This window comes from Acanthochromis polyacanthus, chromosome 16 (assembly GCF_021347895.1).
Source record: "Acanthochromis polyacanthus isolate Apoly-LR-REF ecotype Palm Island chromosome 16, KAUST_Apoly_ChrSc, whole genome shotgun sequence".
In the NCBI taxonomy this organism is placed as follows: Eukaryota; Metazoa; Chordata; class Actinopteri; family Pomacentridae; genus Acanthochromis; species Acanthochromis polyacanthus.
The window spans coordinates 9874870-9902843 of NC_067128.1; the positions used below are offsets into that span (position 1 = coordinate 9874870).

The window sequence follows — 27974 nt, forward strand, 5'->3', positions numbered from 1 at the left end:
ATTATCAGTCAGTCCCCCACAGTCATCCTCAGGCAGGAGCTGACCTCACACGCCCTGCAGCGCTGCTCAAGCTGGACTCCTGGGACTTCTGCAGGAGCCACATTCTACAGCAATCATAAGATTCTAATATTTTGTTCTCATCAGCAATTTATTTTTCCACTATCAGATCCGTTTTGGAGCCTCCACGAACAAGTCTGTCTGTGATATCTTTGGGCTGACGGAGTAAAAAGAGCTGCTGAGGTACCAGAGAGGCATCAAAACAGGATTATCCAGCTGTTAAGTGTGATATCTGTGAAGGAGGATTAGCCGACACGTCGCCCGACCTCCTAATGATGCTCAAAGTGCTCACAGATCGGTTCTCTGCGACATGTTTGGCAGCTGAAGATGTCTCATTATGATGCATTTGGCTCAGTCGGTTCCCTTCGTTCTGCAAACAGCCCTCGAGGTGAGAGTTACTCCTAATTCAGCATCATTTCATTCACTCGGCACAATAAAACCAGCGACGGAGCATCTGTTGGTTGAAGAGCTTCTGCACTTGCAAACTGTTCCTTCATTAGGAGGTTTGACCTTTGCAGTGTTTACACTAGAAGGCCGTTTTCACATTCGTCACGTCTGGGTTTAAGGCCTTGTGCATTGTAATATGCATATTCTGCAAGTTTTTTCCATGTTTCAACCTCTAATCTACACCCAAACAGAATTTCCAGTACTTAACCCCTTGACACCTGAATTTATTTAGAATTATATAAAAAAAATTAACTATTCGTGTTATTGCTTTCAAGCTGATGCTAAATTAAGTGGAGACTGTTAATGTGTCTATAGCACATAGAATGGGTATATAATAATAAGAACATACATAATTATCTAGGTTCCATGCCGACGGGTCCTACGAGAAACCAGTACTTGCAAAAGGTTACTACACACGTGGACAAAATTGTTGGTACCCCTCAGTTAAAGAAGGAAAAACCCACAATTCTCACTGAAATCACTTGAAACTCACAAAAGTAACAATAAATAAAAATTTATTGAAAATTAAATAATCAAAAACAGCCATTACTTTTGAATTGTTGATTAACATAATTATTTAAAAAAACAAACTAATGAAATAGGGCTGGACAAAAATGATGGTACCCATAACTTAATATTTTGTTGCACAACCTTTTGAGGCAATCACTGCAATTAAACGATTTCTGTATTTGTCAATGAGCGTTCTGCAGCTGTCAACAGGTATTTTGGCCCACTCCTCATGAGCAAACAGCTCCAGTTGTCTCAGGTTTGATGGGTGTCTTCTCCAAATGGCATGTTTCAGCTCCTTCCACATATGTTCAATGGGATTCAGATCTGGGCTCATAGAAGGCCACTTTAGAATAGTCCAACGCTTTTCTCTCAGCCATTCTTGGCTGTTTTTGGCTGTGTGTTTTGGATCGTTGTCCTGTTGGAAGACCCATGACCTGCGACTGAGACCAAGCTTTCTGACACTAGGCAGCACATTTCTCTCCAGAATGCCTTGATAGTCTTCAGATTTCATCGTACCTTGCACACTTTCAAGACACCCTGTGCCAGATGCAGCAAAGCAGCCCCAAAACATTACTGAGCCTCCTCCATGTTTCACCGTAGGGACAGTGTTCTTTTCTTCGTACGCTTGGTTTTTGAGTCTATGAACATAGAGTTGATGTGCCTTACCAAAAAGCTCCAGTTTGGTCTCATCTGTCCAAAGGACATTCTCCCAGAAGCTTTGTGGCTTGTCAACATGCATTTTGGCAAATTCCAGTCTGGCTTTTTTATGAGTTTTTTTCAGCAGTGGTGTCCTCCTTGGTCGTCTCCCATGAAGTCCACTTTGGCTCAAACGACGACGAATGGTGCGATCTGACACTGATGTACCTTGGCCTTGGAGTTCACCTTTAATTTCTTTGGAGGTTGCTCTGGGCTCTTTGGATACAATTCCAACGATCCGTCTCTTCAATTTGTCATCAATTTTCCTCTTGCGGCCACGTCCAGGGAGGTTGGCTACTGTCCCGTGGGTCTTGAACTTCTGAATAATATGAGCCACTGTTGTCACAGGAACTTCAAGCTGTTTAGAGATGGTCTTATAGCCTTTACCTTTAAGATGTTTGTCTATAATTTTTTTTCGGATGTCCTGGGACAATTCTCTCCTTCGCTTTCTGTTGTCCATGTTCAGTGTGGTACACACCTTTTCACCAAACAGCAGGGTGACTACTTGTCTCCCTTTAAATAGGCAGACTGACTGATTATGAGTTTGGAAACACCTGTGATGTCAATTAAATGACACACCTGAGTTAATCATGTCACTCTGGTCAAATAGTTTTCAATCTTTTATAGAGGTACCATCATTTTTGTCCAGGCCTGTTTCATTAGTTTGTTTTTTTAAATAATTATGTTAATCAACAATTCAAAAGTAATGGCTGTTTTTGATTATTTAATTTTCAATAAATTTTTATTTATTGTTACTTTTGTGAGTTTCAAGTGATTTCAGTGAGAATTGTGGGTTTTTCCTTCTTTAACTGAGGGGTACCAACAATTTTGTCCACGTGTGTATGTATGTAGTGAATATACACAAACCAGCATTGGGGGAATGCATACGCTATCTCTGCTGCAGCCTGAATGCAAGGGTTAAATACTTTCTTAACTTTAGTTTTGTTGTGGACATGTAAAACTGAGAGTTTGTGAACTTTGTGTTAAGCCTACGTACCTGAAACAATAGCACAGTTTGGTTAGCCCGAGGCTGACTCACCAGAGGAGTGTACTAGTCTCACATAGCTGAACTTCTGTTACTCTGCCAAGAAACGGTGGAGCTATGTTACGATTGGTGTATGTTTGTCCGTCTGTTTGTCTGTTAGCAACATTACTCAAAAACGGAGAAATGGATTTGGATGAAATTTTCAGGAAAGGTCAGAAATGGCACAAGGATCACTTCATTAGATTTTGGCAGTGATGCAGCTTATACTCTGGATCCACGGATTTGTTAAAGATTTCTGTATCAGTGCGAAACAGTGTCACGGCGTCACTGTAACTATGACAACAAGTGAACACATGATTGCGATCCTTCTTCAAATCAACCACTGCAGACTTAACCAGACTTATCTGTTGGAAATGATACAAGGAACAACTGATTAAATTGTGGGGGTGTTTCCGAGTCCCATCGATTCCCGCCGGCCACTCCATATTTAGGTCACTTGATTCAGTGTCCGTACATAATGTACACATGCATAACACACACCTGTGTTCAGAGCAAGGTCATTTTGTTTATGGGTACATCTATATGAAATGGTCACATTCTATAGTGCCGTGATTTCTACCACAAATCCTTTCAAGATTTCATGTGACAGTAATGATACAATGACTGAGCAGTTTTGGCGGAGTACAGTACTGCGTTCGCGGAGTGTTTTTCTTGTTTCTAATCAGGTTTGACAAAACCTAAAATCCCAATCTGAGATGTTTGGTATCAGTCAGGAATAACGGATATCAACAGTGGTTAGCAGTTTATCAGGTTTTCTTCATCAGGCGTTGTCCATGTTCCTATAAAAGAGGGCATCTGATGTGTGATGTAAGTCTTTGTGCACAAAATAGACCAATGACATGCTGTCTACTTTAGGCATAATGAACAGGTTGTTTTAATGAATCGCTATGAACATATAGAAAAATATATTATGGTATCAGCTGAGACCAATTGAGGTTGCTGATAAAAAACTGTCAATCATGTAAGTTAATATCTTTATTTCCCCATTCAGTAACTCTCAATGCAGCCGCTCATGACTAATAAGACAGCTGCACATGAGACCTTTGAAACCTTAAACTTTATCTATTTAAACATTATATTTGACATTTAGGTTTGAAATCTAAAATGGATTTAACGTTACTGATTGAATATTCTCTGTGATAAATACCAAACCACTAATTAATTCAGAACCAGTAGTGGAAAATGGTTTTGGCAGCATATTAAGACTAAACATGGAAACATATTTATGCATTTTCTGCATCACAAATTGAATACACGTAGGCTCCTGAGGCAACATGTCTACTGTAACTACATGACTTCATTCAGTGTGATTACTAATGTACAGCTCGACAGGATTGCAAATGAAACTGATTTCCTCAGGTAAGAATCTGTATCGCTCATAAATCCTCCAAAGCAAGTTATGGGGTTCTACCCTCAGGACATTGAAAACGCATCAGTCTTGTGTAACAGCCCACCATTCAGATGCAGAGTTCAAGTACAAATGTGCCAAACATGTCCAAACATTTCAAGCAGCGTTCTCCTCCCTTTCCACTATTTATATATTACCGTTTCCAAAATCCCCTTCACTACTGGAAACAACAACAACAAACCCAAAGCAGCAACCTCACATTAAAAATTCTAAGTTTTGCGTAAAGCTTGTAAGGCTGCTAAACTAGTTTTTACAGCTAATGACCCATATTAATCACACTTTTCACCTTCCTGCATGCAAATGTTATACCAAAACAATCCTGTTCTTTGTGTTGCCTATAGAATGGCTGTGAGGTGCAGTCAGACCGTTCTGCACAGTGCTGAGGAGAATGGTCTGACCCTGCGAGATCAGGTTAGCACTAGCAGCCACAAGTTTGCCACTGCTAAGCTTAGGCAGTGATTAGCACGGACACGATGGAAATGTCATAAACATTCTGTGTGTGACTCTTGTGTACTCAATATTATGATAATTAGCGAGACTAAAGTCCCGAAAGGGGGAATATGCAGAATCTGATCTGACATGTATTACTTAATAAGTTAGTAGAATGGAATCTGTTTTGTCTATTGTAGTATCTGACCAGTAACTTGTGGGAAAACATACATTTCCTCTTTCCATATGTAAGTAGGTAGTCTCCGATCTGAGATGTGTGTTTCTGTTTTGGTTTAGGAATGTTTATGTTAAAGTGGTTTCTGTGCCTGGGAGATCGTAAAGTGACGTGGGGCTTGTCACTGAAAGGAAGCCATTTGTTATGTTAGGTTTCCATACATGAATCTATATTAGTGAGTGCCTTCTGTTATCCTAGAAGAGAAACTCTGTGTTATGATGATTTAGGGGTGCATCCTGTTTCTCACCACAGTCGTCAGATGTTGAGCTCACATCCTTCACCAGAAGGGTATAAAATGACCAGTAGCCCATCATTCTGGGAGATGTTCATATTGGCTGTGAAGCTCCACAGGCAAACCATGGGGCCTGTTCAGATGCTGTCTTTTTATGATGAAATCATATTAAAAGCAACAGTGTCACCGGACATGTTATTCAACATCGGCACATCTAAGAGAAACCTTGACACCACTTAATTTGACTTTGCTGCAACACTTCACCAGGAAACTAGAGCTTCTGCTTTTGCTGTTTCCAATTTTTCAGTGTCCTCAGCAATTGTAGTTAAACGTCTGCAGATATGACGAAGTGACAGAAAGTTCTGGTCTGCTCTTTGGCTCTGTTTTTAATTTATTTCTTGTTTTGTATTGTTTTATATTATTTACCAGTGTCTTGTCACCTGATCGAATGCTGTAGAATCTGGTTTGTTTAGTTTTTGATCTTTTTGGTTTCATGTTGTAATATGTTGTTCATGCTTTACTTAATGTTTTTGATTTTTGGTTTACTTTTGTCTGCTATTTGTGCTTTTGATTTCCCTCTTGGACTAAACATTATTTTTGTATCAGCTTTAATTTTTAAAACTTGACTTTAGGTGTTGTAAATTGCTTCCTGCACCTACATTTAGGTATCTTCTAAACTGAACTTAAAAACACAACAGGATTATTGATTCATTGATGTAAACTGGCTTGACTTGCTTACGACAGGTGTTTTTGGTGCACACGTACAGATATTTTGCAAAACACTGGCCATGTAAATTTTTCTTTTTCTTTTATTTGAACAGAAGGAGACAATATCTTTATTAGTAAGGACTGAGACGACTTTCTGACAACAAAACCAGAGGCAAACCATGATCTAGTTCTATAAGTCCTTTAAGTAGGAAGTGTTGAAGTGTTCTGCCTGGACGTTAAACACTTTTTTCACCACTGACACAGCAAGTTCCTGCAATATTTCCTCGTGCTTCTGCAGGTAATTATTTGCTGTTTATTACGGAACATGTTTGAAACAAATAAATCGATAAAGTGTTCAAAGGCAAATTTAGTCTGATTTATGGAGCTCAATAACTACAATTATTAAGATGATCCATGTGCAGTCCCTCAGTGGCTCTAAATGTTGACTTATCCTCTACACTGATAATGGACCAGAAATGTGGGCTACATCTGCGTTACTTCATTTTCTATTCAAAACACAGAACTTCTGGGATGTTTACTATTAGTGTGTACACTATTCTGGACTCTTGGGAGCCTAGATGTCGACTTTCAGGTCGTTTCATGTAGACTTTCGGAAACCATGACGCAGACAACAATGTTTACTTTCTGCTGTTTCTTAACTCTTATTACATTAGTTCCCCAATTCTCTTATCAAGTGACCATTTCCTGGAACAAAACAAAAACATCAGCCTGGACTCCCAGTGGTTCATTCAGCATAGAAAACAAATGGCAGGCATTGCTGACCTTGGCTACTTTCCAAATACTTTTTCTTTGTACTTTAAATACGTGTAACAGCTGCTGCCATCACAAAGTGCTAAAGGGACGTAAACTTTTACTGGCTGTAGTTTAAAATACCGTCTGTCTTTGTGCTCTTCATGGTTCAGATGAGTTACAGCTGCATGAGACGTCGCTGAGCCGAGGATTGTGGGTCAGAATGACCGGAGAAGCATTTTGGCTGCAAAATAGCCAGACACTGTTGGAAAAACTGGTATATTTGGGACACTGCATTGAACATACTGAGTACAGGGGCATACTATATATGATGGGAAGTATGGATACGTGAATGCACTCTTTGCTATCTCTGCTAGCAGCTGTTGTGCAGTCTCAGAAAATTCTGGTTTAACTTTCCATCACTGTCCTTTATAGTGTTTTCTGCAATCTCCTGCTTCACAGTACATGTTCAGGAGAGGTTTGTTTCCATGTGTGTTACGTACAGAGTTTATTTCTAAGCATTCGTCTTGTCTCAAAATTAAAATGTGACAGTGCAACTGTTACCTGAGGATGGATTTTACAAGAACCTACTGTAACTAGCACTTCCACTATTGAAAGTAGTTACACAATCATAGATAAAGAACTTGCCATTGAAGGAGAAGGAAAAGATAGGAATCTGGAAGCATTGTAAATGTACTCTTTTTTTGCAGAAATGTAAAAAAAAAATACAAATACAAAATTACCTCAAACAGATTATAAAGCATAGTTATGTCTGGATGTGGGTTTATGACTAAAATGACCTCTAAAGGCATTATTACTGACACCATGCCTTCTTTGGCTGACAATTAAAATAAAGAAACAACGGGATGACACAATGAGGAATCACGGGATTGCCTCTTAGACAAACAAAGAAAATGCGAAAGATTTCAGCAGAAAGATGTCAAATGGAGCCACTAATCAACGTGTCAGGAGCCTGTGGGTGATGTTAAACTTTCTTATCCATGAAATATTCAACAAAACCTCATTAAATATGCATGCAAATCAAAAAGACAGAGAGGTCAAACACAGCTCAGTGCTTACCTTTTCTTTACAAAAGCAGTGTTTTCACCATCAGGCAGACAGATTATGCTGCGACCTGGAGGAAAGTAAAAGAGCCATGATCCTCTCTACGTCCAGAGAAAAGCCATGAAGGAGGAAATGAAGCTGACAGGAGACGGTTCAGTTCCCGTTCAGGGTCGGAACCAGCATCCGAGCTGCTCAATGGAGACGAGGGTTTGTCATTTGTACACTTTGTCCGGATCAAACTGGAACCTGAAGCTGCCAAAGTACCTCTTTTGGAGACTTTATTCGGCGCGTTTACGCCATATGGAGAGAACGGAGCGTGTGCGCGCTGGAGACAATGGAGGCGGACACTAATTATTCCTTTTAACACACTGTGTCTATTTAAAGTCGTCTTGTAATCCCCCTGCAGAGAGAGTATTCCTGGTTTTATTGCGAGAAAGCAGCTGATGAGAAGAAGTCCCTCCTGCGTGGCTGCGTGGCTGGATCCGAGAAATGCGTAAAACTCTCGTTATCCGGGAATCCGCGTCTAAAAACTTGAAAAAATCAGAACAATTCGAAAAACCCGATTTGGAAATATCACTAAAACGTTGTTGCTGAAAAGAAAATCAGTGAAAACCGGTGTTTTTAGTCCTGTGAGGTGGAGAAAGCAGCTTCATCCAATTGTTCCAAAGCGCGTCTTCGCTTGTGGGAATATGAGAGGCTTTAACAGAAGAGAGAGAGAGGCAGGGAGAGAGAGCACAGGAGTGAATGGATTGTGTTCGGAAGCTTGTAGTTGTGTGTTTGCATGTGTGTGTTTATGGAGGGAAACAAGGCGCGGTGCCATGAGTTGATGATAAAGAGGAATAACTGGATGCTTGGGAGGAAACACGAGAAGTTAAAGGCTGTCTTTTGGTGATATTCAAAGTTGAGGAGATGCATCATTCCTGCACAGATAGCTTATTTGCAAGTCTGGATGCTCTTCATTGTAAATAAACATCAGATGTTCAGAGGTTATCACCCAACTTTTCCAGGTCCTCTGCAGAAAAGGGAAAGCAGGGCAGCAGTAAAAACGTTGCAGATGTTGGCATGTGTGTCATTTCCTGTGTTTACATGCTGGAAATGGTTCAGCAGAAATTCATCAGCTGCATGAGGAGAGGTGGAGAGAATCGAAAGCAGACATTTGGGCAGATATTTGGAACAAAAATCTGCAAAATGTGTGAGTGAGAAAGACAGACAAGGAGCTCTTTATTTGTTCAGATGGCTTATAGGACTGAACAGTTTGGGGGGAAATGTCAGATTTCTCTGACAGACAATGTGCTTACAGTTTAATATTCACTCTGACATAGATATAAAACATGTAATGGAGCATTAACAAAGAAGAAAATACGAACTTTTCATACATTCTGAGTACAGTTCTAGAAGGACAACTTGACTCAAGTGTGTGTAGGAGTGAGTTGCATGATTTTAATTCAACATTTGGCAAAGCATTGATCATAATCCAATGAAGAAATGCACACAGACAGCTGCAGATACCACTTAGTTGCTGCTCTTCTACCTGTAGGACTGAGCTTCATACATGCACAGTCACTCATATCCACATATTCTGCGCATACACGCTACGGTCAATCTTCTAAACCGTTGTCCTTGTTGCATCATCGCTGCACGGACACAAACTTTGAGCTGATGTCCACAGTGGAGTTTGCTTGGACTCTCATGAACCTTGGGAAATGACAAAATCTACAACATACATGATCCCAGCATGTACGCAGTGAGGGTACTTCCAAAAGTTCTCAGCCTCACCCAGAAACAAGGAGCCAAACTTCCATTTTGGGGTACAGCTGTATACTAGGCAGCCTTTCATCACTGTCCACAAAAACTCAAACATTTGAAACAATCAAATAAAAAATTAGAGGAACACTTAGAACTGCTGCTGTGGTTCCATGACAATGCGTCCGTCCACACAGCAGCACCCATGAACCTCCCTGTTTCCCAAATTGAAACTCCACTCCATTTTCAGATTGATGATGATGCTGTGCATGTGGCTGAGGAGAATCTGGAGGCTTGAGATGTGACCTTCATTAGTGAAGCTAGAACATCGGTGAACCAAGTGCAGTAAAGAAAAAGGAGACTATGTTGTGTTAGAACCATCTTTCTCCCTTGACATTCAATGGTGAGACAGAGAACTGTTTTTGAAATACCCTTGTATGTTACCGCATGTACCTTTGTGAGCTCTTTCCATTCATTGTAAAGGTCCTTTCACACAAAAAGCACTCTGAAACCAGCTAATTTCATTTTTCATTTGCTGTTGCAAAAGTACACCAGTCAGCAAGCCTGCAGACAACTGTGCTTTGACAACGCCGTCCAAGCAGTGAGCTAAAGCCACACTGTGTGCTGTCTGAAGGAGCCACAACCCCAGTGTTAAACCTAGAGGGTCCGCTTGGATCCACAATATGTAAATCTGATCATTCTGCCAAGTCTACAAGAGTCAACACAGGACCTTCTGCAAAATGTGTGTCCGCAGGGCCACAACACTGCAATGTCAACAGTGTGCATGCACAGAATGCAAAGATACACAAACTGCCGTGCATGTATTAGTACAACAACGACATGTTCATGGTGCATCCAAAAGGAGGTATGATCAAGGATAGGGCTCCATGATAAAAATGAAAAAAAAAAAACGGACAATGCCATATTTAGTTTTTCTGCAATATATATATATATATATATATATATATATATATATATTGTAATATGAAAAAATACAGGTGGGTTGAATGGCTGAGTTTAGAAAGAATCGATCATTGTAGAGCAGCTAAAGTGATTTTGTAGTGGGGTGCATCTGCATTAAAAAACAAGAAAAGCACTCATAGAGAGGAGTGCTTTGCCAAGGCTGCTCAGTCGTATCATTTCTGATGACTGAAATCTTGAAAATAATCACAGCAGAAATCACGGTGCTATAGAATGTGGTCATTTAATATAGATGTATCCACTAACAATATGACCTTGTGCTGAGCACAGGCGCATGTTATGGATGTGTACGTTATGTGCAGATACCGAATCGCGTGATCTGAGCATGTAGTGGGCTGCGGGCATTGATGGGACTCGGAAACACCCCCACAATTTCATCAACTGTTCCTTGTATCATTTCTGACAGAAAAGTCCCAATAAGTCCACAGTGATCTATTTGTAGTCGTATCATAATCATGTGATCATCACCTTACTCGTTGTCATAGTTACAGTGACGCCGTGCCGTTTTCTCACAATGATACAGAAATCTTTAACAAATCCGTAGATCCAGACTATAAGCCACATCATTACTAAAATCAAGTCAAGTGGTCCTTGTGTCACTCCACCCAGGCTCCAAGTCCTTGGTGGGGTAGTAAAAACTCCCATACGGTGTAACACTGGCAGTTTGTTGCACTCGGTGACTGGTCAAACAATTGCGTTGCCTCGTTTTACAGTCACAAGACGCTGAAGACTGAGAACCTGTTCATGGTCATTCTTTCTGCAGCTGAAATATTTTCCTGCAATTGATTTTTTTTTATTGCAACCAAATCTTCATTGTCGGTGTTTCTCTGCTGTTTTTGCTGTGCACATGTGGAACTAATTCTGTTACTGTGTCTTGTCTTGGAAATAAAAGGAAAAAAATGCAGTGTTTCCAAAAATCCTGAAATCAGAATAAATTAGTCAAAATTGAAGCGTTACAAACAATAAAAACTGTTTAATTTTACAGTCAACAATAAGTCGCTATTTATAAAAACTAAGATTTTTAATGTGGATATTATTTACAAATTTTGTTTGATCTTCTTTATGGTTTCTGTGGAAACGTATACTTTTTAGAACATATTAGTTGTTAAAGAAAGTGGAGAAAATCTGTACAACAATAACTTGTTTTAAAAATTACCATTAAAAACAATTTATTTTTACAGCATGACTAAGATCTCAACATGCTTAGACTCCTTTGCTCGGGGCTGCAACTTTCTCTGATTACAATTAGAAATCTATTAACTTTTCTCCTTCATGAATACAAAATGAAACAGCCTGAGGACAGCTCAACATACACACAATAAAACTCACTCAGATGCAGTCATTAGGACTGTAGGTGACGTTTTTGACCTTAAACTTGATATAACTTTTATTACACCACTATTTTCTAACCACACACCCACAGAAACACTCATAATATTAAAAAAAATAACCTTTTGCAGTCCTTAAAGTTAGAACTTTGCAGCTTTCTCTGATTCTGTGGGGACATCTGAGGCCTGTGAGACACTAAAACGCTTCATCTTGGCTCATAAACTGATGCAGATGTTTAAAACCCTAACATATCAGCAGCTGGTTGGGCTGAAGCTCATATCAGCGGTGGGTCGGCTGCTGTATTTACATTCCTACAGGATCTACATGAAAACATACAGTGTGGGAGAGGGAGGAGAGCACAAACAAAGCCTTACATTGTTGACTAGTGCTTTTCTCGTTTACAAGCCCACATGGGATTATTATGGGATTTTACAAAACTTTTTTTGTGTTATTGTACGCAGCTGTGGCTGAATAATTAAAGGGAGGGTGTAATTGAGAGAGGAGGGGAGATTTGGGGAAGGGAATATGTGCGGGGGAAACTGAGAATTAGTTGTTTTAAATAGAAATGAGAACATTTGAATGTGATTGACAGTTAATGGAGGCGGGAAAAGCTCAGTTCAGGCTCAGTGATTGGACGAATAAGCTGCAGAAGGCAGTATTGTCAGTATTTCAGTGTCTGTGAAAGTGCTTTTGGTTTTAAAGGTCTATTCTATCCATGTATTCGTAGCGATTAAGGTTTTTTGCACATGAAATACTTCTGTCAAGCAGCATTTGGTTTTAAAGGTTTGTTTCACCCATATAGTACTTTCTGTTCAAGTATTTACAGTTGTTAAGGTTTGTTATATGTAAAATACCCGTTTCTGTTTAGCAACTTGTGGTTTTAAAGTTTTTTTTTCCACCCAAGTAGTACTTTCTCTCCAAATATTTGTAGAGTTAAAGATTTATTCCACATACACTGCTACTTTCTGTCAAGGTACTTTGGGTTTTAAAGGTTTATTCCACCCAAATAGTACTTTCTCTCCGTTTATTGATTGCATTAAAGGTTTATTCCGCATAAAATTCTATTTTCTGTCTGGCAACTTATGGTCTTAAGTGTTTGTTTCGCCCAAATATTAGTTTCTGTCCTTCAGTTTAGTTCAGTTGCTAAAAGATGCATGTTGGGAAAATTGTATAATTAGCATAATTAGGTCATTATGAAGTAAAATAACAGCAGAATCATATGCTACGGTCTTGGCAGCTTAAGACTGGCCTTTTTTTTTGCTGTTGTTAGACTGAAGTAGATCTTGACACTACGACTTCAGCAGACTTTTGAATTGCTACATTTTACCATTTTAGCAATACAGCACTTTGTTCCATCTTCTGTTGCTTTTAAATGTAAATAAATCTGACTTTTGAGGCGGGGTAAAGCTCATTTCAGGCTCAGTGATTGGACGAACTGTCGGAGGAGGTATATTTAGTATTTGTATTTATTCTTGTCGTCCTTTTCCTCCTTGTTGCTGCACTTTATCTTGAATGAATTATAATGTGTGACGTCAGATACTGTAATGCTCTCCGGTTGGTAATTACAGCCTCTCTGCTGCTACACCGTGTTGACATTTCGGTCAATGAGGCTTTGTGCTCTCGTAAGGATCTCCGTCTGTTTGAGTTTGGAAATGATTTCCAGAGAATTTCAAAACAGATACAATGACATGAAGTGTGCTCATGGCAAACAGATTTAACATTTAATAGCTAGACTGGATCTGTGTCTCCCCGGCTGAAAAGAAACATTTCAGATGTTCACACTGCAGCAGATACCTCAAAATGTGAGTTCAGATATCAGCACCTGAATTATGGCTAGCTTTAATTCTAGTTACAATTATTGACAGTTTAATTCTGATTAGTTATACTTAAAGCTACCTTGAACTCTCCTTAATTCAACATCTCTACATTATTGATCATGGAACCTCAGACCTGGTTCCATGGTTTTAAAGGTTTCTTCCACCCAAATAGTACTCTCTCTCCAAGTACTGATTGCATTAAAGGTTTATTCTACATAAAATGTTACTTTCTCTCAAGGTACTTTAAGTTTTAAGTGTATATTCCACCCAAGTAGTACTTTTTCACCAAGTATTTATTGCATTAAAGGTTTATTCCACGTAAAAATGCTGCTCTCTATTTGAAAACTTATCGTTTAAAGTGTTGTTCCACCCAAATAACACTGTCTGTCCTTCAATTTAGCAATTTTTTCTTCTTTGCAATTTAAGACTTACCTCTTTTTGTTGTAGCGCTTGACACCCAACTTCATCTGTTCTGGAGTTGTGTTTTCATTCTTATTATTACTTGAGTAATTTAATTTAGCTTTGTCTTAGTCATTGTTTTGAAACGGGTCTTAGAAACGCGGTTCTGAAAATGCAACATCTGCAACAGTTCAGAGCGATGTTTGAAACATCTGCAGCTGTTCTTCTAATTTGAGAAAACTGGATTACAAATATCTCTGAATGTGATACTGAATGACATTCTAGATATCTGGAATATAAATTCAGATTATTCATAGCTGAACTTGTCAGAAAAATGTCATAAATGTGTGTCATTTTGAGTCAAACTCAGCTGATAAATGTTAAAACCGGTTAGTTTTGGGCTTGAATGAAGCACAGATTATATAAAATCACTGAACAAATCTACTTTAGTGGCTCCAGTTTTCATCCTCATTAGGTCCAGAGCTTCAGACTCTAAATATTCTGCTGCTGTGTCATTTGTTCACAGACGCAGAAATATAATTTGTGCTCCTTGCAAGAAAAAAAGCCCCTGTTGTTTGCCTTTTGAGGTTCAGTTTGAGCTTTAGTGTGAGTTTAATAATTCATAGATGCCTTGAAATGCATCTGAAATGGCTTTAAACTCCAAAGATTTTCTTCTTCTTGGTATTTCAGCGCTAAATTGCAGGCGAGTCCGGCTGAAACAGGAATTTATGGTCAACTTGCGGATGATAGGTTTTATAAATTAGCTGATTAAATTCACAGGACTGCTGCTGAGGATTTATGACCGTCATAGTATTATTATTACTTTTGTTTGTCACACAGAACTTGCAGCTGAAGGCAAATAATTTTAATTGGCTTTGAGGAAGATTCACACGTTGAAACTCAGGTTTTACACCTCCGTAAAACCTGAAATAAAGGACTTTTAGTCATCTGAAGACTATTTGCCTAAATGGCAGTGATGCTATTTTGTCTATAAAATGTGAGGAAAGAAAGACAAAGTACCTGCAGGTCAGTAAAAATAATAAGATGTTTAATATGTGTGAACTTGGATTTACATGTTATTTTAAGTTTCTCATTCGTGCTCCCATATCTTTCATTTTTTTACTCAGCTATATAATAAATGAGGCCTGCATAAGGTGAAAGAAGACCGTCATACAGACTTCCTGTTGAAAATTAAACCCAATGTTCCTGCTCAGATGCTAGAAAGCACCTCATCATGAAGGAAACAGAACGTACTGCATCTGAGTCTGTAGAAAAGAAGAAAGTGTGATGAGATTCCTGCAAGCTTCCGAGTAATAAAATGTACCAGAACAAACTCACACAGAGGGATGGTAGTCATGACGCCTACCTCCCTCTTCATGGATACCCCCAACCCCCCTCCTCTCTCCTTCCTGCTCTCCATCACCATGGCGACAATGATGCAGGTTACCCTGGCAGCCAAGCCAGCCACACAAAGGCGCACGTGCATGTGCTCAGCTGCAGACGTACGCAGTCGGTGACGCCGAGGAGTCGAATTTAGACTTCTTTAAGCTATTTCTGGGGATGCAGTCACTCTCTGATTCTGTTTACTCTTCTTTTTTTTGACAAACAGATGATAGATGAGCAGCAGCTGGCAGCTTCTCTCTGCCCTCCAGACTCCTCTCTCGCTCTTCTCCTCTGCTCTGCTTGCATCCACAGTGTCCGATTTTAAAATCAAACATGGAGGGAAGTGATAGTGGCTCATATGAATGGTCAGTCTGTTATCTGCTGCTGCCAGTCGCCTGTGGATGTTTTTCTTGTCATTTCTGCTGCTTGTGTTGGTGGATTCAGATCAGTCTGAGGCTCTGCTGCCACCCAGTGTTCAGAATTAGAACATCCATCCATTCTCACTAGGGTCGTGGGGGTGCTGGAGCCTATCCCAGCTGACTCGGGCGAAGGCAGGGGACACCCTGGACAGGTCGCCAGTCTGTCGCAGGGCTACATATACAGACACACAATCACACTCACATTCACACCTACGGGCAACTTAGAGTTATCAATTAACCTCAGCATATTTTTGGACTGTGGGAGGAAGCCGGAGTACCCGGAGAAAACCCACGCATGCACAGGGAGAACATGCAAACTCCATGCAGAAAGATCCCACTTCCTGCAGCATTAAGCTTCCAAACAAAGCTCCTTCTCCTGGTTTTGTCTAAGTGTGCACATCTCTACTACGGCCTGCTGCCTTTATCCCTTTTGGGATTTACTCAGACTTCTTAGTAGTAATCTCATTTCTTCTAATCCTCCAACATGCTCTCAAATAGCGCCACATTCTCCCATTTAGAGCAGCAACCATTCATGTTGTTGGACTACTGCTGTCGCTGCTGTGGATTCACGCTCATAAAACGCCATGGACCCTTATCCCTCAAGACGACGCCCAGCGATACCTGCGTAAGGATGCCAGTAGGAAACATTTTAGATGAGCTTTATACCCTCAGAGAAGTATTATCGCACGCAATCAAAAGCTTGTTGGTGAACATAATCAGTGAAATACTGTTTGCTGGTATAATTTACATATTTATTCCAAATTTGTGGTTCATATAGTGAAGCACTGTTGCCATATTATCAATTTTAATGATCATTTCATCATTTTTAAGACAAAAAAGTTACAATTCTCTGATTGCAGCTTCTTAAATGTGAATATCTGCTGGTTTCTTTCCCCCTCTAGCTTTGTTCTTGGTCCAGAAAAAGCACTGATAAAGTCAAGGATTGGGCAGAAATTTTATGTTTTGCTATAGCTGCAATAAAAAAAAATTTAAAAAAAATCAATTAGTTGTCAGCTGGTAAATAAATCAGCAATTATTTTGACTGGTTTAGATTCAATTTGAGTCGTGTTTTAAGAGAGAACTAGTCAAATTTATCCATTAAAGTTTCTTAAATGAATATTTTTGTTATTTTGTGGACTAAAGACATTTGTCATCTTGGGTTTTGGGAAACAATGACATTTTTCAGCATTTTCTGCTATTTTATTGGTCAAACACATTATTTAATTGAAAATATAATTGACAGATAAATCATTAAATGAAAATAATTTTTCTCTCCGTTTCTTGCAAACAGTTCAACTATTTTGATGACCAGTTAATCACATTAAGTCATTTTTGAGAACGAAAAGTGTAAATTCTCAGATTGCAGCTTCTTAATTGTGAGTATTTCCTGTTTTTTTTTTTTTTTTTTGTCCTCTTTTGCAACAGTAAACTGAAAATCTTTGGACAAAAGCAAGACATTTTTTGTCTTGGACCTTTAGATATTTTGCATTATTTCCTTAATCCTTTTATTGACCAAACAACAAATTGAATAATTAATTGAAAACATAATCTGCAATTGTTTCGATGATTGATTAATCGGTTTGAGTCATTTATAATTGATTGCAGCTTCTTAAATGTGAATATTTTCTCCTTTGTTTCTCAAAACAGACATTGGTCATCTTGGTTTTTCTGAAACAAAAAAAAACAACAACAAAGAATAGCAATCTGGTGTTAGAAATTAGATTTTTTTAAAACTATTTTCATGATTGATTAATCAGTTTCAAACTTTTTTTTTTTTAAAGAAAAAGGTGACTGTAGCTTCTTCACTTTGTATGTTTTCTGATTTCCCTCCTCTTTTGTGATAGTACACTGAAAATCTTTTGACATAAGACATTTATCATCTGGGATCTTAGGAAACACTGAGATTTTGTAGTCATTTTCCTTTTTTTTTTATTGGCCAAACAACATATTCATTCATTCAAAACACAATCTGTCCATTTTTTTTCTTTTCAGAAACACCTCTACATTCTGTGCCTTCACCTTCTTAAATGAGAACATTTTCTGTTTCCTGTCCCGCTCTATGACCGTAAACAAATATTTTTTGACATTTGACGGCAGCATTTGGACTTTATAGATATTTTTGACCATTTCTGGACACTTTTCAGCTCACACAGGTAATGAATTGTTCAAGAAAGTTATTGACAGATTAAGAAACAATGAAAACCATATCACAGCAAGAAAAAATGATTTTCATCTCTATGTAAGAAGGCTGTTTATCTATTATGAAAACAGTTTCCTAGTACCACTTGTGCTAGTTTGAAACCTATATAAAACTATTTGTGCATAAATGTGATTTCTGTCTTTCATGGACAAAATAGGGAGATCAGCTATGAGGCTCAAAAGTTTTAATAAATGTAAATTTGTTTGGATTTATCAATTAGTTGACAACTATTAAATTAACTGGCAGCTATTTTGCTAACCGATCAATTAGTTGAGATAAAACTTCTAAATCATCTGATTGCAGCTTTTTAAATGTGGATAGTTTCAGGTTTCTTTTATCCTCTGTGACAGTAAACTGAATGTCTGGTTTGTAACCAAAACAAGACATTTGTTATTTAATTATTTGGGAAACATTCACTTTTTTTCATCATTTTCTGGCATTTTATTAAACAAACTACCGTAACCAATTAATCAAGGAAAAGATCAGCAGATTCACCAAAAAATGAGTTGCCACCCTATTTTCTGCACAGTAGTAATATTATTTGCACAATATTCTGCAATATTAGAAGATTATGCAATAGCGTGCATGCAATTTGGAAACTTAAACAGACAATTTATTCACATTTGTTGACTTTCATTTGAATTATGATCCTCACAGCACTTAAAAACAGCATTTAGCTGAGGAATTTGATATATAATGCTGATAAAATGTGTTTAATGTCATAATTTGACTGTCGTTTCACTATTATTCATTGAAAAAACATCTTTACTTTCCTGTGGTTGCACACATGTGCTCAGTTGGTCACACTAAAGGCGTCAAAGCGGGTTTCTAGAACGAGCTTTTAAAGCTTGTCTGGCCCAGAGACGGCAAACAATCCAGAGTGTTAGTGGGGGTGTTTAGCCGTCTCTGGAGGTATTAGCATGGGCTCAGCTACTTTCCTGCTTTCAGACACTCACAGTATGTGGCTGGGAGAAAACAGATTACACATCCCTCCCTGCTGGAGAGGCCACAACAAGATGAAATGTGGGTCGCAGTTCAGGCTCCATTTCAGCCTCTAAATCCCCAAACTTTCAAATCAGCAACGCAAAAATAGACTGAAACCACAGTGGGTAATGCAACTTAAGTCCTGTAATATTTATGTGAAGTTTACACCTGATTTAACATCCAAGAACTGTGTTGGTATTTGCAGCAAAACCTTAAAGAGAAACTAAACCTTGAGCTCTATGCCAATACAAAAGACTGTCTTAATTATGACCAGTCTGGTCTATTAATCGACTAAATAACAGCCTTGCAACTTTAAATATTCTCAGCCATAGCTCTACTAAATCTGTTGCAACAGTATTTATGCACCTGCCATAGCAGTTAGAACCAGACGTCCTCTTTATTGGATGTTCTTCACCTGGCGATCTTCCAGGAATGGAGCCGTTAACATCTTTTAAACAGATCTGACCTGGTCCTGGTGCAGAGACTTCCCCAGGGGGCAAGAGGTTAATGCATCTTAACGCTGCCAATGAGCTGTCAGCGGGGTGTCCTAGAATGTAGATTAAATGTTAATTTGAGTGCTTAAAGACCCCCTACGATGAAAATCAACATTTGTTTGGGTGTCCTTATGGGTTTTTTAAATGCTGGAAGAAGCATCATGAGTGTAACAAGTGGTGAGGGCACACCTGTGCACTAATCATGGTGTCTAATCAGCATCTTGATATGGCACACCTGTGAGGTGGGATGGATTATCTCAGCAAAGGAGAAGTGCTCACTATCACAGGTTTAGACAGATTTGTGAACAATATTTGAGAGAAATGGTGATATTGTGTATGTGGAAAAAGTTTTAGATCTTTGAGTTCATCTCATAAAAAATGGGAGCAAAAACAAAAATGTTGCGTTTATGTTTTTGTTGAGTGTAGCTTCTGGTTCCAATGTTCTAACTGTCCATTGTGTAGCATAGAAGAGTTTTACAGTGTTTTCAGAGTTATAGGTGAGCTGGTGTGCTGGAGTTGCAGCGATTGACAGAGGGATGAGTGGAGACGCTGCACTTTGTAGAGAAATGACACTGCAGAGTTAAACTTATGCCATGTTAAGGCAGGAATGGATTATTTTCATGGAAGCAACACATTACAAAAAGAGTTTTTAGAGGTCTAATCAGCAACAAGACAACTCCATCAGCTTCATACAAGCACCTTTGTGAAGCTGCTAACAGTGGTGCTTTGACCAAAATGCTAATATAAGACGACAGTGCTAACAAGCTGTGTACTTATTGCCTTTAAATGTGCTTCTGTTCATGAGAAAAGTCTTCCTCTCTTGGTTTTGTGAATGGTTTCTGAAACCTCAGTTTACAGGTTGTGCCTTATTTGCCAATGTTTTCAGAAACGCAGACTTCAGGTATCAGTCTACTCCTTTTTGCCACGCATTTCACGTTGTTAGCTCACTTTCTGCTTTCTACATGCTAATGCTCCCTTGACTAAGGGAAACTGCAACAACCTCCAAACAGTTTTGAAGAAGATTCGACTCGTGCAATAAGGCAGACCGGCCAAAATTCCATCAAAACACTTTTGCGGATCACTGTATCCTGGGCTTTGCTCCACCCAAGACAACTGTGATCGGTATAAAGCGATACAAACCAGCCAGATAGCAGAATGATAATGAGGGACAGCAGACCATTTTCTAGCTCTGAAACAGCACTGTGGATATACCTGGATATTAAAATACACTTTTATTTTTTATTAATTTTAGCTATAAAGAGTTTTTCTGCATGATTTTATAATGTCTGAGGAGAATAATAATATTGGTGGCCTGTTTGTTAGCACTGGTTGCTCCTACACAAGAACAGCAGCATCCATTTTCTCAACAGTGTTCTCAAGACATGTGACCAACTACTTAAACGCCAAGCATTTGTTGTACACGACCCATGTCATAGCCACAGACTGTTCATAAAGATGAAGAGCAGTTTCGAAGCTCATGAACTCTATGGGGCGGGACATGTACGGTTCTGTGAACTTCAAAGCAGTCACAACATTTATTACACACAACTTTAAGTTTTAATACAATTTACACAGGTGCATTATGTAAAAATTCACCCCTATGCTGTTGTAATGAACAGGGAGACTTTCTCACATCTGAATAATTTGACGTGGTTTTGGTGCAGAACATTACATGCTGATGAGTAGAAAATGTTTGAAGCAGCATAAACTGATTTTAAAAAGCAAATGTTGCAAGTCAGATGGTGCAAATGTAAGTAAATGTTCACGGTGGACAGGAATGTGCAAATTGGGTCTCTGGGAAACTATAATGAGCATTCTTACTATTTTTGACATTTTGTACACTAAAGCTTACATTTTTAAGTCTAATTATGTTGTTATACCCTTAGGCAAAGCTTAATCACCTCCTCACTCCTGCTTCTTTTACTCCTTAGTTTTTATTTCCTGGCTGGATTCATGATTCTGTTATTTGGTCCCATATGCACCTCAGAAAAAGTCAAGATAATGAAGCTAAATGTTACTCTTTGATGTAACTTGAAATGACACAAAGACATGATAAAAGGTTTGTCCTGAAGACGGCCTGGCTTCATTAAGGTTTCAGCACACAAACCAGCGATCCAGCAGCGACAGCCGACTGGAACGAAGCTTGTTATTAACATAATTAGTTCGAGTCATGTTTGACAAGTTTAAATGGCAGCGCTGAGGAAAAGGTCTTTATCTGAGAGCTAAAAGGTGTCATGTAGCTCATTGAGGTGAAAGCTGCAGTCAGTCATCTGTGAAACATGACTTTAGTGAAGCTGTCTGCTGTCTGGAGGGGGTCTAGGAAAAGAGAAAATGAAGCAGAGGTGTTGTGATTTTCAACAGTTAGATGTAAAATAATGCACATATCTACACTCATTTAATTTTGACTCATACATGTTGTTGAATATGATGTTTTAGCCCACTAAGGATGGTAATTTTGATTTTTCACAGAAGTCAAATGAAGATAAAGTTAAAAAAAAAATAAGAGTAAGATAAACAAAAACACTGCTTGGGCTCAAAAAAAAACAAAAAAAAAACATTAATGCAGCAGTTTGCATCAATCTATTTGATTTATGATAATTAGCCTTTTCTCTTTAATCAAAGTATTGATAATTAATGCTCACTGGTTTGCATATAAGCCTTTAAGTTAATTAAATGAATCATGAACACAACCAACAACATTTGCATCAGTGTTTTTATGTGATGGAAACTTCTAATGAAATTATGTTCAACCAGCAAACAATATTAAATTAAAGAAATTAGCTTTTTCTCTACAATCAAAGTTGAGATATGATTAACTTTTTTGATCCCTGCAGGGGAAATTCACAAAGATGTTTTTGATAACACGACAAATTCATTTGTTATGACTACTATTATCGTATTATTTAAACAGAACTTTTGTGTGGCATGTACTCAGTTTTCATAACTATGAGCTCAATTTTGTAAGTTGATAAACATTTTAAAATTTAAGTTAATCCAATTAGATTTTCCTCAGTAGCTATTGGCTTTTTCATGTCTTTCTCCAAATGGTCCGTTAAAGTACGGCGGCCCGCGGGCGGGCCGTTTTTTTTATCGGTATACGCTTTTTTTAAAATAGAAGGACACTGCAAACACGATTATACAAACACTATACACACATAGAAAGCTGAGATTCTCATGAATCCGCCGGTATAAACCACTTTCAGATGTGATTACCACAGCGGGTAATATAAACACATTTATCCAACAAACAACAAGTCAAGTAAACGTGCACAGCTCACCTGTCGACGCAGTTTGGACGCTCGTTTCTGGTCATAAAAGAAGATAATCCACAAAAACCGGCCAGAACCCAAGCTTAGCCATCCAGAGGAAACAATCCAGTATAATACTTTGGCCAAAACATGTCTCGAAATAGGTAAAAAATCCAGAAAACGATCGGCTCCGTGCGCGTGCACGCGGCGCGTGGTGGCGCTGTGCGTTTCATATTCACTGCATCTTTCTATTATAACTTTATCATACACGGTCCTATTTTCTTTGTTCGCGATTCAAAATGGATACTGGAGGCTTCTCGACCGCTTCAAACCGGACTTCAACCAATCAGGTGACTCGTTTCCGCCTACTTCGGCGATTTAGCCAACCATGGCCGAGTCTGACAGATATCGATTACATCACTTGATTGACTTGTTTCTCAGCAAATCACGCCGGAGGAAACGTTAGATTGACAGGCCTGGTAGCCAATGAGCTTGCTGAATGGCTTGCCTATAAATCCCGCCTCTGCCAGCGGCTTTATATGATATTTCATTCGTGAGCTCCGGGGTCCACCTGCTGTTTCTCTGTATTCCTCTCAATCTGTGTGTGTGATCGACACTGAAGCCTATCTGAAGTGATTTTTTGAGTTCTTTATGAGTTTTTGGAATGAAAATGAAGTGGAAAATGAAGTGAAAAGGAATTTATACCATTCTGTAGAGAGTGTGCACAGTGTATAAAGAGTGTATCCAACATTGACAGGGGCGGAGCATATCAGTACAAATACATGTGTGAAACACTCATTTCTTGTAGTATTGCTCTGAAATTTTGACCTGAACTATGTAAGACCCCAGGCTTTTGCAATATTGTGTTTTCAAGCTGTTGCAGTGCTGCCACACTGATTTTCAGGTGTTTTATTAGGGAAAAAATGTAGGCGAGAAAAAAAATTCATCCTAATTCAGTGTGTTCCAACATACATAACTCTGTGCCAGTAGCACCTAGAGTAATTCTGACTGCACTGGGTGAAAATTCAGGTTGTCAGCTTTCAAATGAGACCCCAACCATGCATGTACTCCAAACAGTTCAAGAACAGCATTCAATTTACTTTCTGTACATCTTCAGTAGAAATTTCGGGCGGAAATTGACCAAACCTTAAAGGGTTGGAGTTAATTTCAATTACTTTAAAAAAAAATCATAAAAATTAAGTTGCTCCAACTAGTTTTTCCACGTTTCTTGAATGCAATTTTTGTATGGTACACATTCAGTTTGCATAATCATGAACACAAATTTCTACGTTGGCAAATTTTTAAAAATAAGTTGCACCATTGATAAGTTGATAAGAGAAATTCTGAAATGAAAGTGAAGAAAAATAGCCTAGCCGCGCTAGACAACCCACGGCAACGAATTTAATTCTCTGCCAGGGTGGCTCTAGTTACCCTCCATAAGGCTCGAGGCTGGATTCTCCTAAAACTGGCCGGACCAATCACCATGAAGTGTAGAGTTAGAAGGTGGGCGTAACGAAGTGATGACAGAGGCGTGACGATTCTGACAGAAACAACCGGCGTACAATAAACAGTTATCTTTCGACTCGGCTTTGGCCACAGCCCTTAAAGATTTGAAGCTAAAATTCAACTTGAAAGATAAACAAAGGACGGCACTGAAGTGTTTCATTGAGAAGAAAGACGTATTTGGACTTATACCGACGGGATATGGCAAATCCTTAATATACCAGTTGGCTCCGCGGCTCCGCTGGTTGGGAAGCTAATGGGACTTAGCCACAATCCGCCGGTGCTCTCGGAACTACGTCAGCCTATTCGTTGCGTTGATTGGTTGTATACCTACCCAATTGCTGCAGAGGGATTTGATAGACAACCTTTTAGCCCGCCTCCCTCCCTGTCGAGCTTCCCTAGACCCTTGTGCCGTCAGAAACATGGGTGTAGCATGGCTAGGCTAGAAGAAAAGTGTAGCTATAAAGACAATTTCATAAAGTTACCTGAACTTGAATTTAGTTCTGTCAATTAAAGCAGAAATTTGAGTTCAAATTATGCACAATATTAACTTTATGCAACATTATTTTGTCAACTGAACTCTTTAAAATGTTTGCTGATGAAAAGGCTTGTCTAATTTCATTTAGTAGAGGGAACAGGTTCCTTCAGTGACTTTTGAGTGTGTACAACTAAAGTACATAATCAATTATTTCTTAATCCCAGCAAGGAAAATTATACTTGAGGAAGTTTCTTCATGTTCCAAGAGGAAGATCATTATAAAAACTCTGCAGTTTTTATTTCCATCAGTTTTACGTTGTGATGCTGTCGTCTCCTCAGGTTGTCCTGCAGAATCTGTTGATGTGCATGATCTGCTTCTACTCTCTCTACTACATCGTGGTCAGCGTCTGCATCGGCCTGCTCAGGTAAAACTACAGTAAAAATGCCTGCCGATAAACACAGATTTATGTCAGACAGACGTGCTCAGTCAGTGTTTGATAACTTTACCATCTTTTCTTCCATCTTCAGGGTTCATGAGGTCAACAGTTTGTTGGCTCCGTTCGACTACACGACTCAACCATCATGGCAGAACCCAAAATACCTCGGTGAGCCCAGCAGTGGAAGGCAGTCAGGAACGTTTCCTCAAGAACGTTTCCTCAAGTACTGCACAGATTTAAGTTTGGGCAAAGCAAATATATAAGTTAACTTTCCCGAGCATGATGCAACACAAACAGTTCATTTGAGAGGAATGAAACAATTTAAATACAGTAGAGTTAACTTAAAATTTAAATGAATAAGGACTGATAATAAAAAGCAGATGACTTTTTAGTATTTTAATAGCCATTTTCATTTATTAATAAGTCAGAAAATACAAGCAGATATAGATTTTTGTCAAATATGGTAGCACAGATTCATTGGCTTTACTGGCCCCTTAAAGGCCCTTTAAAGCAGGAGTAACAATGTGAAACTGAACTTTGAGCTGCTAAATGACTGAAAAGATAGGAATGTAATGTGCAATTTTCTTCTTTTATAGTTGGTTTTATGCTTCTTTTAGTTAATACTTGATACAATTTTTCCATGAAATCACTCCTATTATTCCCGTGTTTGCCCTAAAAAGCTAACAGGGTGACTTCACTTCTAATATTATACTTTAAATTAAACCAACTAGACAACAACATGTTCAGCACCACAGCTGACCTGAATCAGCTGCTTTAAAGGCAAATATACAGTAACTAGTGATGGATATTTGGTACAAGATGAAGAAATCAAAACTTATCATTGCGGATTTTTCTGATTCTACGTGTTTTGACATAAACTGAAAGACTGAGAGATTTCTTCTATGTAATTAAATATGCCCCTTCTCATAATAAACAAACAGAATCTTCTTTTTCTTTTTCTCCATGCCTCCAGTTGGAGTGGTCTCCACAGAAGTGACCTATATTCTGGGAGGCCTGGTGTTCGCCTGGATCGTGGAGGAGTGGGTTTGGGATTACGCCATAACTGTCACACTGCTGCACATCGCCATGACAGTGGCAGGTAAACACACACGCACACACACGCAGAAAGTGGATCAATAGAGTGGAACAGCTGATGGGATTAGAGCTTGCTGCTTATGTAACTGGATCTGGTGGCTGCAGTTCAAATACACAAACTGCTGCTGTCCATCTGTACGTCCACCCAGCTGAATTAAAGTTTGCACACATAAAAATATGTCCATTTACTTTTGATTAAAGTAAAATGCAAGTGTCTGTCACATTTTAATCACAGTACCTTGGTGCATTTTTGCAGTGATGTCAGAATTGCCTTCAGCTGAGGAATGGTGGATGGTTCTGGGTAAGATTTTTATTTTCCTCTTTATAAATATGGTTTCTTATCTGTCTTTTTTTTTTTGCAGAGCATTAAAAAACACTCCTTTTTCTCAATATCTGATCAATTTATACCTTTTTCCTCTTTCCAGATTTACTGTAAGTCACTTCCAACATGCCTCCAGGATTTAGGCTACATCCACATGAACGCATTTTCATTTCAAACAGTGTTTTGTACAAAGACTTTATATATGAAAGCAATCCGGATGACTGTTTTGAAGCTTCAAGTTCGAAATTTTGGCTGTTGCTATCTTAAAACCTGACACAATGCGCAAAGGTTAGATTTGATTTGAGAACCCTAGAACTTGCATTGTTGTATGGTTCAAAGCTGTTGGTCACATAGTATTCTTGTTTTTAGTACCCCTAAAAACAAATCCTATAATATTCTTATTTGTCTACTTCTAGCTTCTTAAATGCAGATATTTTCTGATGTCTTTGCTCCTCTGTGACAGTAAATTGAATATATTTGGGTTGAGGACAAAACAAGACACAATTTTCTGACTTATATAGACCAAATAGCTAATTGTTTAATTGGATAGATAATCAACAGATTCACTCATTGACAATGAAAATAATCTTTTTTTTTTTGCAGCTAGAAGCTGCAATTTTGCAGAAAAACCTTTGTTTCAGGACTATACAACTCTGGAATAGCATAGACACTGGGTGTACATACAGCAGAAGTTATGGGTTTTATCATAAATATGTGTTACTGTGGAGGTAGCCTCTGGTGCTGCAGACAGATTGTCTTGTCGGAGGATGGTTGGGTAAAAATCATTGATATTTATGTATAAACTGCTTCCTAATTGGTCAGTGAATAAGGATGTGAGGAAGACAAAAGTTGGGAGCCCGCAAACCTTTGTTAATTTCTCCATTTTCCTTGTGTGTTTATTTACTTCCTCTCCCTGCAGGTTCAGGCCTGGCGATGATGATAATCGGAGGACAACTTCTCGCCTACAAACTCTTCAGGAGCAACTTTGTGTATCCAGCTGAACTACAGAACTTCTAATGACAACGACAAAATCATTTAACTGGTTCATCTCAGGTCTCTGTTTCTGGTAAAAAAAAAAAAAACACTAAATCATGTCTACCAAGCTTATATACAAACATATATTTATATTTTCTATAAAGCAACCACGAGGCAGACTTTGTTTTTTCACCAGATAACTCTGTTCATTAGCTGACCCTACCTTGTACAAATCACCCTCCTTTGTCTAACACTGTTTTTGTAACATATTCTGTACAGTTTAAATATTTTTTGTATTCTTTCTTTATCCTCATACTATTGGAAACTGAACAATAGAAAAGATTCTGCAGTGATGAGTTAAATTACACGACAGATTTGTGTGTAGTTTAGCTGTAAATTACTAGACAACAAGAAAATACCAAAGCGGTTTATTTCATGCTAAGTTACTGTGAAAAGTTCCGATGTACATCACAAATATACATTTTATTGTTGGTCAGTTATGTTAGTTCAGACATATTTGCATTAAAGATTTTAAGCATGAAGCTTGTTTTATATGTGTCTGTCTTGTTTGTCCACTGTGAAAGTT

General features: G+C 38.6%; 2 protein-coding genes across 3 annotated transcripts in view; one reads left to right on the plus strand and one right to left on the minus strand.

Annotated features, from left to right (window-relative positions):
• The window catches only part of tmem200a (transmembrane protein 200A), a 34346-nt gene extending 25876 nt beyond the window's left edge, over nt 1-8470 (minus strand). Inside the window, exon 1 of the mRNA XM_022216496.2 lies at nt 7598-8470. The gene's annotated coding sequence lies outside the window, so the exon portion shown is untranslated. The remainder of the gene's footprint in view (nt 1-7597) is intronic.
• Nucleotides 1-27935, plus strand: tmem244 (transmembrane protein 244). 2 transcript variants are annotated; one of them, XM_051960852.1, is made up of 6 exons: nt 1-445; nt 24899-24984; nt 25088-25164; nt 25970-26095; nt 26348-26392; nt 27333-27935. In XM_051960852.1, exons 1-6 carry the CDS (start codon nt 395-397, stop codon nt 27428-27430), a joined length of 483 nt encoding a protein of 160 aa, XP_051816812.1. In that variant the 5' UTR covers nt 1-394; the 3' UTR covers nt 27431-27935. The 2 variants fall into 2 exon arrangements, with proteins under 2 accessions (XP_051816812.1, XP_051816811.1); XM_051960851.1 differs by lacking the exon at nt 1-445 and adding an exon at nt 16186-16278.
• The last annotated feature ends 39 nt before the right edge of the window (nt 27936-27974 follow it).

Bases quoted from the DNA above. Each gene is read 5' to 3' on its own strand.
- tmem244 (XM_051960851.1), top strand. From the start codon at position 16,186: ATGTTGTTGGACTACTGCTGTCGCTGCTGTGGATTCACGCTCATAAAA. The intron at 16,279-24,898 runs GTAAGGATGCCA...TCGTCTCCTCAG, and splicing joins CGACGCCCAGCGATACCTGC to GTTGTCCTGCAGAATCTGTT. The intron at 24,985-25,087 runs GTAAAACTACAG...TTCCATCTTCAG, and splicing joins GTCTGCATCGGCCTGCTCAG to GGTTCATGAGGTCAACAGTT.